Source organism: Sinocyclocheilus grahami, unplaced genomic scaffold, assembly GCF_001515645.1.
Source record: "Sinocyclocheilus grahami isolate Dianchi unplaced genomic scaffold, SAMN03320097.WGS_v1.1 scaffold478.1, whole genome shotgun sequence".
NCBI lineage: Eukaryota > Metazoa > Chordata > Actinopteri > Cypriniformes > Cyprinidae > Sinocyclocheilus > Sinocyclocheilus grahami.
In genome coordinates, this window is record NW_015505657.1 from 669169 (window position 1) to 683305 (window position 14137).

Consider the following 14137-nt stretch of genomic DNA (forward strand, 5'->3'; position numbering starts at 1 on the left):
AGCATTTTCTAGCATGTTTTTAGCGTGATTAGCATGTGTATAGCATGACTAGCATGTTATGTTGCAATACTGTTTCTATCATAATTAGCATGTTGCTAGCATGTTTTCAACTTTATTAGCATGTTGATAGCATATTTTTTAAAGTGGTTAGCATGTTGTTAGAAATTTTGCTCCCTAGATGCTCACTAGAATGAGTGATGCATTGTGGGATTTTTCAGGGCACGAACGTTCCAGTGCACTGGAAGGATTTCGCGATTGAGACAACCCTTAAAATGGCTGACTGATTTAACATGTTATCTAGGATAGTCATTAAGCTTTGCTAGTGATAGACAGATTAAACACTCTAAAAGTCTTACTGTGCAAAAGTTTTGACCCCCTCAATGCAAGTCTATGCGATTTTTGGTGATTTTGATAGTCTGGATTTCGAAAAACATAAGCTGGATCAGTTAGAAAAAAAGCATAGCAACTAAATTCAGAACAGTCTCAAGGTTTGGTGGTTGTAGCTTTAAAGATGCTGGCTAAATTGTGGCTCAGAAGAAGAAGTAGCAGCAGCTTAGATCAGTAAGTTGGCTTTTCTATTTTAATACATTTTAAAATGCAATTTTTTTCCAATGTTCATCTAAAATAAAAAAAGTGATGAATGTGAAGTTATTGCTATGAATTTTGAGTTATAACTTGCTTCTGCACCTTAAGATACTGAAGCACGTAAAATTGGATGTTATGTTTTCAAAATTTGTAGGGGTGGTAAAGGGGCACCTGAGAAAATGTTTATTGCTCAAGGCTGCTCTTTCATTCATCTCAGTTGTGTGTCAATAATATTAAACCTAAAAATGAAACCTTAATTTTACACAAGTTTGTTTATTCATACACAATTAAAATTACATTCAGCTGAAGAGAGGCAAAAGGTTAAAAAAAAAATCCAAATTTGAAACCAAATTAAAAAATACCAATAGGTCTAAGGCCAAATGTATTAACAGTGCAATTTATTGTGCCAGTGCAAACCCACTTTGGTGGCATAAAACAACCTTCAGGATTTACTAAAGACAAATAGTGAACAATTAGCATTGAAAAGGTGTGGGCAGTTATTTTTGAAGCTGACCTTATTTCATTTGCATTTGCAGGAGTTTCCCTTTTAAACCAAAATTTATAGGAGGAGTATTTAAATCAAGCAACGTGATTTAGTAAGGTTTGTGGTAGATTACTAGTATCTGCACTATTATTCAATGCCCCAAAACCATTTTGCTCTTGACATGGTCATTATGGAAATGTGCAGGACTGTGTTCTTTAATTTATGCATCGTCAGTAGATCACTGCAGACCTTTCCACTCCCAACTGCTTCTATGGAATTGCGCTGTCACACTAATTTACCGTTTAGTAAATTTGGCCCTTAGTCTCTTTTTGATTGCATTAAAAACCTAATAAACTAGTTCTGTGTAATATACTGTTGAGTCAATCTGTTTTAGTTAAGCTCTTTTAAATAAAACCTTAATAAATCTATTAACACTAAGTACAAAGAACTTCACATTGTTACTTTGTGAGCATTGTAACTGGAGGGAATACCCATAAGCCCTTGCTCTTGAATAATTATTAAATTAATAATTAAATGTATCAATTAAATGCTCAATAAAAACACAGGGATTGGGATATGTAAATTGTTTAGAATGATTAAAGGCTTTGAGCTCGATTTAATATTGTGAAGTTTAGTTAGTAAATATCTGTAAACAGTATGTTCCACTGAAGGAAGCAAGTCATAGCAGGATGAAATATATCACAGAACCTTTATTTTTGGGGGTTTAAACATTTAATCTCCTTCTGATATTACAGAGATCTCATCTTTTTCCCATGTTAAAGGAATAGCTCATCCAAAATTGAAACTTTGCTTAAAATGTACTCACCACCAGGCCATCCAATATATAGATGATAGATCTTCTGATAGATCATCTTCATGTCTTGTCAAGTGAAAAGCTGAATGTTTTTATAAACAAATCCATCAAGGCATTTTTAACTTCAAATGGTTTCTTCAGGCTGTCTCCTCTATCCATAATGTTGTTTTCGCCAGTGAAAAAAGTTGTCTCATCTGAATCAGGAGAGAAATATGCACAGATCAAGAATCGTTTACAAGCAAGAACAGTCCAAAACAAATATAAACACACATTGTGATATTTTTATCAGCTGTTTGGACTCATTCTGATGGCACCCATTCACTGCAGAGGATCCATTGGTGAACAAGTGATGCAACGCTAAATTTCCCCAAATCTATTTCCATAAAGAAACAAATTCATCTACATATTGGATGACCTGAGGGTGAGTAAATTTACATCAAATTTTAATTTTTGGCTGAACTATTCCTTTAACCACCGCAACCTTATCTGCTGGCTTGTGATAAAACAGACTACTGGTTTTCATAATAATTAATAGGTTCTTGGTCTTTTTTAACTATATCTTGTACTGTGTGGGTGAACTGAGCAGTCTAGATCATCTCAGCTATTAATTAGCTATGATATATCTTCTGGAAAGGCGATTTCTGGCTGGATGTTGCATAAGTTTTTCCAACCTTTTGTTCCCTGGAGAGAGTGCAACCATGTGCTGCTAAAGATCAAGAATGGGGCAGTTTTCTTCCCCACTAGATATATTCCCTTGAGGCCTAATCTTTCCCAGCAATACTGTCAATTGACACCCACATCAATCTGAGATCATCTGTCAATCATCTGTGATGCAATCACACTTTTTAAATGATACTCTGAAATCTCATCTATCCATAACAAGGAGCATTTTTAAACCGTGACATGATCATGTCTGTCTATTCCTATTTTTATCGCACAGTGAATTTTGTTCTTTTGTAAGCATTAACTAAAATGTACTTGAAACCACAAATTAATGTAAATACCGTGGCTCCGTGTAAAATATGCCTATGCATTATATAAATAAATATCAAACCAAGTAGCTTTTATTTAAAAAAAGCTAAAATATTACACAAAAATATTACCTATACAAATAGCTTCCTATTGTATGGACAAAAATTACAATGGCTGTAAAAGGTAACTGAAACCTTCCCTTTGTGTGTGACAAAATTAATACATAATACTTTTTTTTTTTCTGATCACGTCAAAAACAACAACCACTGAATATTCTCATGCTGCGGTTATTTTGTTTCCATCCATATGCAGTAGCCGATATTCTGCAAGTCCAGTAAAATCTAAGCAACTTACATTTTACAGACTTGTTGCTAGTTGTCAGTTTTGCGTCACCAGCGAAAGATGCAGATGCAGTCAAAGCAGCCGAGCAACACAGAAGTGGCGTTCCTGAAAAAAATCAGTGCTTTTAATGAATCGGTTGAGTGAATGATTCAATGACTTGCATGTAAGGACAGAAACCTACTTCTTTGATTCATAACTGAATGAGCATTTTGAACAAATCGGTTCAATGAATGCTAAAATGACTTACTCATAAAAACAGCTACATGTCATCACCTACAGTGGCGCATCAGTGTAACCTGGAAAACAAGTCAAACACAAGTCCGGAACAAAACACAAACAAGTGGAGTGATACAAACAGTGCAATGTCCCAGTGCTACTGGACTGGACTGGAACCAACTGTTGTATAATTACTAATATTCAAGCAAAAAAATGTATTCAAAAAAGGTATTTGCAACTTCTGACAATTGTATTGCAATTTTCATAATTGTGAGTTTATAACTCAGAATTGTGAGTTAACATCTAACAATTCTGACTTTTTTTCAGAATTGTGAGTTTGTAATTGTGACTCTTTTTTGAGTCCTCCAGTTCGGAGTTTAAATCTTGGAATTCTGAGAAAATGGCAAGAAAAAAATGGCAAGATTCTGTGATATAAACTCAGAATTGCAAGAAATGTTTTTGGAATTGTGAGATAAAGGTTGCAATTACTGTGGCAGAAACAATCTTCCATAGTCTAGCATGTTTAGCCTACATAGAAAAGCAGTGGAATACAAAATGTAAAAGTAGTTTTACTCAGTCTTTATAAATCAGTCTCAACAAAAATTCTACAGCAGCACACATGCAATAGAAAGTGACGTCTGCATTTTGGTATGATTTGCATTTTAAAAACAGTATGACTGTGCTCTCCAAGAAAATACTCAAGAAATACAGTAGATAGATATAGAGCATATAAACCGAAACCAAATCAATGCACAAATTGAGTGTATTACTCCAAGTTTTAGTTTGACATTTAACACGCCTTTTACTTCAACTCACACAGACTATTTCACAAAACAGATTTTTTTGGTCTTTTGTGCCTGTGCACTCTTGGGGCATCATGATTGGGGTTAATAGAGCACACAACAGCCAATATCTGGACGCTGTCGGGTCCCCTGAACACAGCACTCTTCCAGTAGGAGGTCGTTGACTGGGCGAAATGTCAAGACTCCTTTCCGAACAAGAAGGGATGGGGGCGATGCATAATTCATGGGGGGAGTTCGGTCGAACACAGTGCTGTGTCTGTTTAGCTGTCGCTTCGGCAGGCAAGAGAGAGAAGGGGGAGATACAACACTGTAGTGAAACACCGGAGCTAATTTGCCATCTGGACCTCATATCAGACAGCTTGACGTGTTCCTGGAGGACTCGACGCGGGGCGAACTCTTCATGTTAACCCCCTCTTGAGAAATAGCAGATTTAGTGCTAATTATGACATGCCGGGATGAGGTTTGAGCATCCAGAGCTTTGTTGGTTTGGAGAGGGCAGGGTTGGCACAAATCGGAGAGGCTCTTCTTCAGGGTTATGAGGCCAATATTGATCTGACAGCATCTCAAAGAGGAGATATATGGAAAGACATTTCCTTGAGCGTGCGGATGCAGCCAAGTAGCTTGAACTTTCTTTTACTAACTTGTTTACAATGACAGATTTTCATCGCTGAAGGTTGCAGTACCGCCGGTCGCTGGTAGACGATGCTGCTGGGAGTGTGGAATTGGCTGTAGATTTTGAAAACTAATCACAAATGAAAAAAAATGCCTACATCGTCACCCATGCTGGCAAAAACAGCTGAAAGTGAATGACTTACGGTGATTTTGTCGCTGCAAATCATGGTTAGTATGAACAGCCCCTTTAGTCCAACAAAGTTTTGAGACTCAGACTCAGCCAAATAAGCTCTAAAACAGAAACACATTTACTTTCTGATTAAACACGAAAATTCAGCTTTGCAATCACAGGAACAAATTACATTTTAAAACATATTCAAATAGAAAACTGTTCTATTACATTGTAATAATATTTCAGAATATTTACTTTTTCATTAAATAAATGCAGCATTGGAAAACATAAACAACTACTTACCTTACTTATGTGGTTATAAATATAACTTCAGAAATAATCTTAATTATTCCAAACTTTTTTCAAATGAAAGCTTAATTTTACTGAATTACAGTTGTTTATTTTAATTTTCATGTACAAATGAGCTACATCAAATGTTCAACAAGTGAAAAATAAACTCAGTTTTTGCTTTTGCAGGAAAATCCATATTGTTAAATAAAGTAATAATAAATGCATAAAAAATGAATAAGTTGATCAATACCAATTTCCATTTGACAAATGTATATTTCTCACCATTGATTTGGACAACGTTCTCATTATAAAACAGAACTTGGTGGCGTTCAATTCATACAGTTTGGTTACAAAATGTAATTATTAAATTAAAATGCGGGAGCATATAAATAAATTACACTTTCAAGTTGAAATATTTGAAGATTGAGGGGCTGGTCGAACCTGAACAAATCTCAAAATGTTGCCTTTAAACTAGGAGTTAAAACACATTCTCTATATTCAGATCTTGACATTTCCTTACACAATCTCCTATAAAATGAGACTACATATGTACACTCAAACATTTCAAACAGTGTTGGCATAGTCAATGAGATCACAGGTCGTGTTTAAATTACTCAGTATAACAGTATGAAGTTTATTACTGTTATGAAGGGCAGGTAAACTTGAGAATCTCTTCAAATAAAACTGTACAGAGATGTTTGCAGAAACGCAAAACATAACAAATCCAGTATTAGGCAGCAAAGATAAAGGTTTTAACTCATAGTCATGAGTATAACTTTAAGTCATTTTATTTAGTTATTCCGATACACAAATTTTCCAAGGATGTACATTAAATAACAGAGGAAAGGGCAAGTCCTGTTTTAAATTCGAGGGTATATTAACAAAGTTTGTAGTTTATGTATAGGTCCACACAAATGTCAAATGACGCTGGGCGATTCGTCAAAGGCTGGATAACTTTCATTGGTATGTTCCACCAAAGGATTCCCAAATAAACCTGATACATGTATCCAGGCGCATTAAAGAACAAAGTGAGGCATCCAAATGTGTTTTAGTAAAATATGCATCTGTTCCCACTGTCTCTCAGATGTCCGTTTGCAGTGTCTGACTGAAGAATATCCAGCAAAATCCATTAAAGAAGCACTGAAAGCATGAGTGGTATCATGAGAACAAAGCTTGATGCGACTGATGAAATGCAGGTAGGCACAAATCCTCTGCCGGTGGATTATTTTGAGGAACAAAACAGTCCCTTCAGTGTATGGTGGGTATGTCTCCAATCCAAGCTCCAGGTAACGGTCTGGGACATGTGTATTCATTCTGCGGGGAACAAACAAGACGTAAAGTGATTACTACTGTACAAAAACATGAGGTTCAGCTTAGTACTGATACAGGGGTCAATGACACTAGGCTCTTTTTTTGGTGGGGATATTTCATCATTTCTGGATAAAAAAATAATTTTAATATTTTCTGCGAGCAGAAAGTCAACATTGTCAGGGTTTTCTGAGAATAAAGAACAAAAACAGAATACAATTTTTGAAAAAGCCCATACAGAATGTAATATTTGTCATATGCTGCCCTATATAAATAATGATATTGCCATATACGTTACCTATAAGGCGATATATATTTTTCACATATGCACATAAAGGTTTCTAACAGTTTATAAAATCTCCATAGTAAAATTTGTATATGTACATATGTTAATAATATCTAGATGATTATTATTTTATATGGTATTATATGAAGCATATAACCATACAAGCCAACTATATATATATATATATATAGTCAACATAATCTTTATTTAATTATTATTATTTTTTATATATTTTATATAACAAAATTGGTTCACTACTTAATATTTGACATGGTGTGACAAGCATAGCACACTCACATGTATTCAAATGCAAGAAAAAAAAACTTTTTCCCTGATGGTTACACAACAATTTTTTTCACTTTTCTATGTAGTTAATAAATGTAAACGTAAGTTTCTCAGTACAACATGAATCCAATGAGTACAAAGAGCACATTTCTAAAATCTCAGCTCTAAACTAGATTTTTCCCCCATTTTCTGTATCTTATTTGTCATTGACCCACAGAGCAAAATGTTAATTAAAGATAAATCTGATTATATTAAAGTGTCAGAATAATAATACAGACACACCAATTCAGCCGCATGCAATTTTAGCGTAAAATGAAATGTTCATGCATGGCCAAAAAAAAAAAAAAAGGTTTTTGAAGCAGCACTGGATGATTTGTCAGCTATCAGTTAAGGAAGTCAGAAATCGAAATATGGCAGCACATTGTGTGCCATCTTTGTTAAGATGTTAATTAGAGTTGAGACGACTGAATTTACTCAGCTCAAGTGACCTTGCTGTCATGAGCACTTTGTCTTAAATGGATTAAACAAACTGCTGCGAATACTAATTAGCAATATGTATTGAGCACAATCATCATTATCTCAATTATTCCCAAGTTCAACTAAGGTTCTTTCAGAAGCCATGGGAATAACGGCTATACTGTCCAATGAGTCAACTTGAAGACATCTTTTCATACAAAGATTTAAGTAATTACTTGCTAAAATGAGGGCAAAAAGGGATGCTGCGTTTTCTGAGAATAAAAATCTTCATGGATGATAACTTTCTCGCTATATATATATATATATATATATATATATATATATATATAAACACATAGTGAATGGCATGTTTGTCATCTTTCTAAGGGAAAGTTGATGCAGCTTATTCCAGTGGACACTTTTATTGCATGGCAAAGTGCAGCTTGAACATTCTGCTAAATATCTCATTTTGTGAGCCACGGGAAAACAGTCATACACACAAAAAAAATTATCCCTTAAATGTTTTCTGAACAGAGAAATGGGACATACGTTTCATAGTTTCTGCAAACAATGCGCAAGTAGCAGATTTTTCCGGAGGAAGCTCTCGGAGAGAGAGAAATTTGCAAAAGTAAGGGAATCTGTGTTTTAGTTATAAAGACATGTTTTGTGTTTAACACCTCAGAAAACTAAAAATGGCAGCTTTTTACCACCATTGCGAGACTACGTTTGAGCTGCCTGAGGATGAGCTTTGATTTTCTTGTAGTCAAACTGGCTGACACAAGCTGTACCCCAGACTTACAATTGAAATTAACTTCTAGTGAGGCTGCAAGTGTTTTCAGCGAGTTCTTTCACTGAGATACAACAGCCTATGCAGGCCTCTATATACAGCCATTGAAAATGTCTTGGGTGTGTATGTGGAAAATTATTGAGCCGCACAGGTAATATTCATGGATTGATATGTCATCAAAACTCCAAAATTCATCTGACCTTAAATGCAAATGATGTTTCAACTGTGCATTCTGCTCCATTAAAAACGGCATCCAGTATGTACGCCCCAATGCAAAATTAAAGTATACTGCGTGCATATTAATTGGGTCATGCAGATGTTGCTGGGTAACCTTCCGAGAGTGTCCAGTAACTCATTAAATATTCATGAGGATACATATTTATTAGTTAGTGAGTGGATTTGCAAACACCTGGAAATGTCAAATCTACCACTGACAGATTGCAAAATGCATTATTGTGGACTGCAGGCCAATGATAAGAACAACAAATGCTCTTATGCAAAAAATTTGACTAAAGGGCCCTGTAATGTATGGAATGAAGAATCCTTACAAAATAGCAAGCCCTTCAAGACACTCAAGACAAAAGCTGGGAGCAGATGCACACACTAGAATGCTAAAAACAAACTTAGCATAATAGATTACGTTTATTTACTTGCACTGTGCTGCTGAAATTCAAAATTCCAATTGGCAACCTTTGAGCTTGATCTTTAACTTCAGAAGGATTGTAATGCAACATAGATGACATATTTGTTATTGGCTGTGTTCGGATAAGATTATATAAGCAATATCTGACTACAGACTGTTGAATTACATGTTATATTTTCTAATGCATGCACAAATTGCATGTATTCTGACAGCGCTGCACGAACTCGCGGCGCCAGGGTTCAAAGTTCAAAGCGTGAGGAAAATCTGCGCTGAACTTGTTAGCCTACTCGTCAGTTGCTCAGTAACATTTTTGTGAATATTTTTAAAGCCATGTGACATTGTGATACGTGCGACAAACATCTTCCCAAATTCGTAATGAGAATCATTTATAAATCTGCATGCTGTTGTCAACAAACAGAAGCACTGAGATCTTCCTGCGGGTTTCTGCCAAAATAAAGGCCAAGAAAAAGCAACAACTCCATCGACATTCATAAATGACAGTATTGTAATTTTACTGTCGTTATGTAAAATAAAATAAAAAAGACAATAATAATGATAATAATAATTACCCTACAACAGCTCTATTAATAAATTTATTATAACATTCACACATAGTGTTCAAATTGGGATTTGTAATATATTCTAATGTTTTAAAAGAAGTCTCTTCTGCTCAGCAAGGCTGCCTTTATTTGTACAGTAAAAAATACATGCCTGATTCAAGTCTCAAAAATGGCCAAAAAATATTATTTTCCTTACTTATTAATTTTAAGCTAAATTGTGCTTTGTTGGTATAATGTCTGCTAGAATGTTAAAAAATGTTCAGTGTTAAGTAAATATTTTTAAATTGTGAAATTGTGCAGCCCTAATAAGCATTTTAAACTGTAATATGCTACCTTTTGCATGTTTAATTCAGCAAGGACTGTCCATTTATTATCTTGAAAAAAAAATTGCACCTTATTCCAATTTTGTGTTAAAACTTTTTAACGTTAGTCCAATTAAAAAAAAATGGCACCCATCACTGGAAATGAAGAAAAAGTGAAGCACAATGCATTGTGGGATAAAGTATGGCAACTCATTTTTTAAATCGGCATAATCCATAATAATAATCAACAAGTTTTATTAGCAATTATTAAGGTCTTTGCACTACGAATATTTCTATGACAAAAACACAACTTTTACAGTTGCAAATGAATGAAGTGACTGAATGTTGCTGTCGCCATTAAACTGCAAATCCATCTTAACTTACACTTCCTATCCATTATATTTATTTTTATATTACTTTTTATTATTTTGGTACACAACACAGCATAAATGACACAGACTTCAATAAGGAATATTTAATTGTTCAGTTTATCAAAGACACAATCAACAGATGAATCAGAAAATAGTTGTTGCTTACAGCTCTAATGCATATTATACATGCTTCACACTGGAGAAATAATAATAGCAGTATGGGAGCATGCGATTGGAAACATATGTACTGTTATGACAGCAGTGACACAATGACAGGGTAAACAGCACAGTCCTGTCATTACTGACAACAGACCAGCCACCAATCAAAAAAATGACGCGGCAAAGATGCGATAAATCAGACAAGGTGGTTAAAGAAGATGAGCATGGCTGGAAATTCCAACAAATAGACACACAGAAACCCCCGGTGGTAATGCTGACTTTACTAATTAGTGTGCTAATACGTTTTGCCTGGCTGAACCCTCGGCACCTCCAATTATCACAACACACGCGGTTTAAAGCCAAGTTAAATAATGGATGATCACTTAGACTTCTACTTTGTAGGCCAAGGTGATTACCAAGACTGCGTTTAGTCTTTATTTAGGAAAGTAAAATTAACCTCACTTCCTCGTGGGCAGAGCGGTAATTAGATCATATTAGTGAGGTTTAATTAGGAGCAGAAATATGTAGTAATTAGCTTGTATTGTGTCGGGAGTATGAAGCGCTAAGTGAGACATATGTCAGACTAAACCTGTCAGTAAAACCACGCTGTTTCTCTACTGGTTTCCAGCCCAAGACTCCAATTATCCCATTGTGTCTGCCAAACCACGGGAGGTCAGCTGCTGTGCACAGGGTCTCCTGCTTTTCTTTTTGCAAATCGCAAACATGAAAGAGTGAGCAAATGAGAGAAGTTTCAGACCTAGGAGAAAAGGTTGCCTTTGAAAAGTGCTCCAACCTTACAGTGAGTTTTTCTCTTGTTGAGCTGACGCCTTTGAACCGAGGCATTTTCGAGATGCCTGGATGTGTGATCATTTGTTGACTTTTCAAATAGATGTGAAGGTTTTTATGTATATGACTTGTCAGAATAACTTAAAAATCTTGAGTTGAATCTTGAATAAGTATTATTTGAATCAAAGAGTCAAGTTGAGCCAGTTAGTCAAATGTAGTTAATAAACATAACTGAGACACTGTTTTACTAAATGTTTAAATTTATATGGTCCAATAAAAGGATAAAATGCATTGTAATACACAGCAATAATTATCTACATATATTAGAAGTAAAACATTTCAATACAAGACAATTGCCCAAATATAACGGGTCATTGTTATTTTAGTATTATTTAATACTATTATAATATTTACTGCTATTTTGAATTAGCTTTTTTATTATTTTAGTTTTACATTTAATAATTTTATTTGCTTTTTGTCATTTTTTATTTTTTACATGTAATAATTTGATGTGCTTTTGTCATGTTTGTTATTTATTTATTTTTATTTTATTTCCTTTTATTTAATTTACTGTATTTCAGTTACTGGAAATGACTTCAGTTTAGTTATAATAGTTTTAGTTTAGTTAACAATAAGAAAACAAATGGGGACTTGCATTAACATTTCTGAATTATCAAATAAATTATTAGAGAGCTGGATTACTGAAATTTTAAATTGATTCGTTGAAATGATTGACTGAAATGGACCAAAATCACCAACTCTAAACAACATTTTGGCTACTGAAGTTTAAATCAGGTAAAAAAAAAAAGTCAAAATGTAATAATATAGTGAAACTTTCTTTAGGAATTTGAGAGCAGAATTACAGAATCAAAGTTTTGAATCAATTCGTTTGAAATGATTCATAGAAATGAATCAAACTTACCAACTCTGACGCTAATTGGATTTTTTATTATTAAGTTTAAGGATCATAAAGCTAATCTAATTAAACTCTCTTTAGTATTTAAGAGCTTAAATATTGAATCAAAGTTTTAAAATGATTCATTCAAAATGATTCTCAGAAATGAATCAAACTTACCAACTCTAACAGCATTTTGGACACTGAAGTTTAAATCAGGAAGAATCATGCAACTAATCTAATCAATCTCTCCTTAAGAAACTTAATGGCCAAATCAAAACTGAATTAACATCATCACAAGAGTGTTGCTTAATGTACGACCAACAAAATGACTATGAATATATCCTGAATTTTCAGTTGATCACTCACAGCCCTAGTGTCTTATAAGAGGAAGAAGAAGTTCAGTCTTCGTTCTGCTCTGGTGCCCTTGGACTCATTCACTATCTATGACTAATCACATTAAACAGGGCATTTCCACCCTCCGATCTCTCTGATCCAAGGACAGCGGTGGTCGGTTTGAACCCCTGGGGCTGTGTTTATTTATTTTTGCATTATTGAGCTCATTACAGCTGAGCCACATCTGAGCGCCCAGACACATTATTCACCACAAGACGGATATCGCTAATCTTTCTTTCCTAATCTTGAGAAATGCAATATTGAAATCCAGTAGAGAGGGTTATTATGATAACAACTGGACACATTTTCTTCCACTAACAATAGTGATGCTACTAGGTCGCAGTATGTGTCATGGTTTCCATCAAATGCTATTTTCTTGGTCAGTTGCACTATGGAAAGATCTTATTTTACAGTGGTAGGGGATTTTCAAAAGTGTAATTACCCTGCTTTCAAGATAACATAGACTAGTGTGCTTTTCTACACATTTTGCCATAACGGGGACAGTATTTGTGTCTCTGAGCAATCCAACATTTTTAAATACATGAAAAAAGCCTTTCTTCAGCTCCTTTCTTGAACTTATTCTAAAGCACTTATATGAAAATATTTTCTGACTAAATAACCTTGACTAGATTGACTGGAGACCTAATCAAAAGTAATACTTGCTGCATGTACTGTCAAAGAGAATAAAAGGCATAAAATCAGACTTCGAGAACATTATGTGGCTTTTCCAAAGTAGACCCTTCAGATAAACATTAAAGTACAATACAGTTGAACGACTCTCACAAATACACATATACAGTATATAGTACTGAAAAGACCAATATCATACAGCTACGGAAAGAGTGTGGATCATTTCCCATTTCCCAAGAGCCGAAAAAAAAACCTATTTCATAAAAGTACTTTGTCCCTTGTGGCACAGTATGAAAAAGAGGTAGAGAGAGAGAGAATGTGGATTGTTTCATTTCGCTGGACTGCAGCCTCCATATGTGAAACATGCAAACGTGCACCCACAGGCAATAAAAAAAGCATCTCTTCAACCATCTTTTCACTGCTCATCAGCCTTCAATAATTCAAAGATTTGTGAAAAAGGTTGATAGAAGGTAGCTCTATGAAATATGACTAATAATCCATTTTTTTCAACTAAAGAACAAACTATACATTTATTCTTTCTGTTAAGCTGTATGAAATGAGTAAATAAAAGATGAAGCTATAAAGCTATAAATTAATTTTCCCAGACTCAACTTCAAAAGATTACTGAAATTTTAAATTGATTCGTTGAAATGATTGACTGAAATGGACCAAAATCACCAACTCTAAACAACATTTTGGCTACTGAAGTTTAAATCAGGTAAAAAAAAAAAGTCAAAATGTAATAATATAGTGAAACTTTCTTTAGGAATTTGAGAGCAGAATTACAGAATCAAAGTTTTGAATCAATTCGTTTGAAATGATTCATAGAAATGAATCAAACTTACCAACTCTGACGCTAATTGGATTTTTTATTATTAAGTTTAAGGATCATAAAGCTAATCTAATTAAACTCTCTTTAGTATTTAAGAGCTTAAATATTGAATCAAAGTTTTAAAATGATTCATTCAAAATGATTTTCAGA

General features: G+C 34.3%; 1 protein-coding gene across 1 annotated transcript in view; it reads right to left on the bottom strand.

Moving 5' to 3' along the window:
* Positions 1-6113: 6113 nt before the first annotated feature.
* Positions 6114-14137, bottom strand: part of LOC107553720 (leucine-rich repeat transmembrane neuronal protein 4-like) — a 37389-nt gene continuing 29365 nt past the window's right edge. The window contains exon 3 of the mRNA XM_016236035.1: positions 6114-6605. Coding sequence (XP_016091521.1) covers positions 6540-6605 — 66 coding nt within the window. The 3' untranslated portion in view covers positions 6114-6539. The remainder of the gene's footprint in view (positions 6606-14137) is intronic.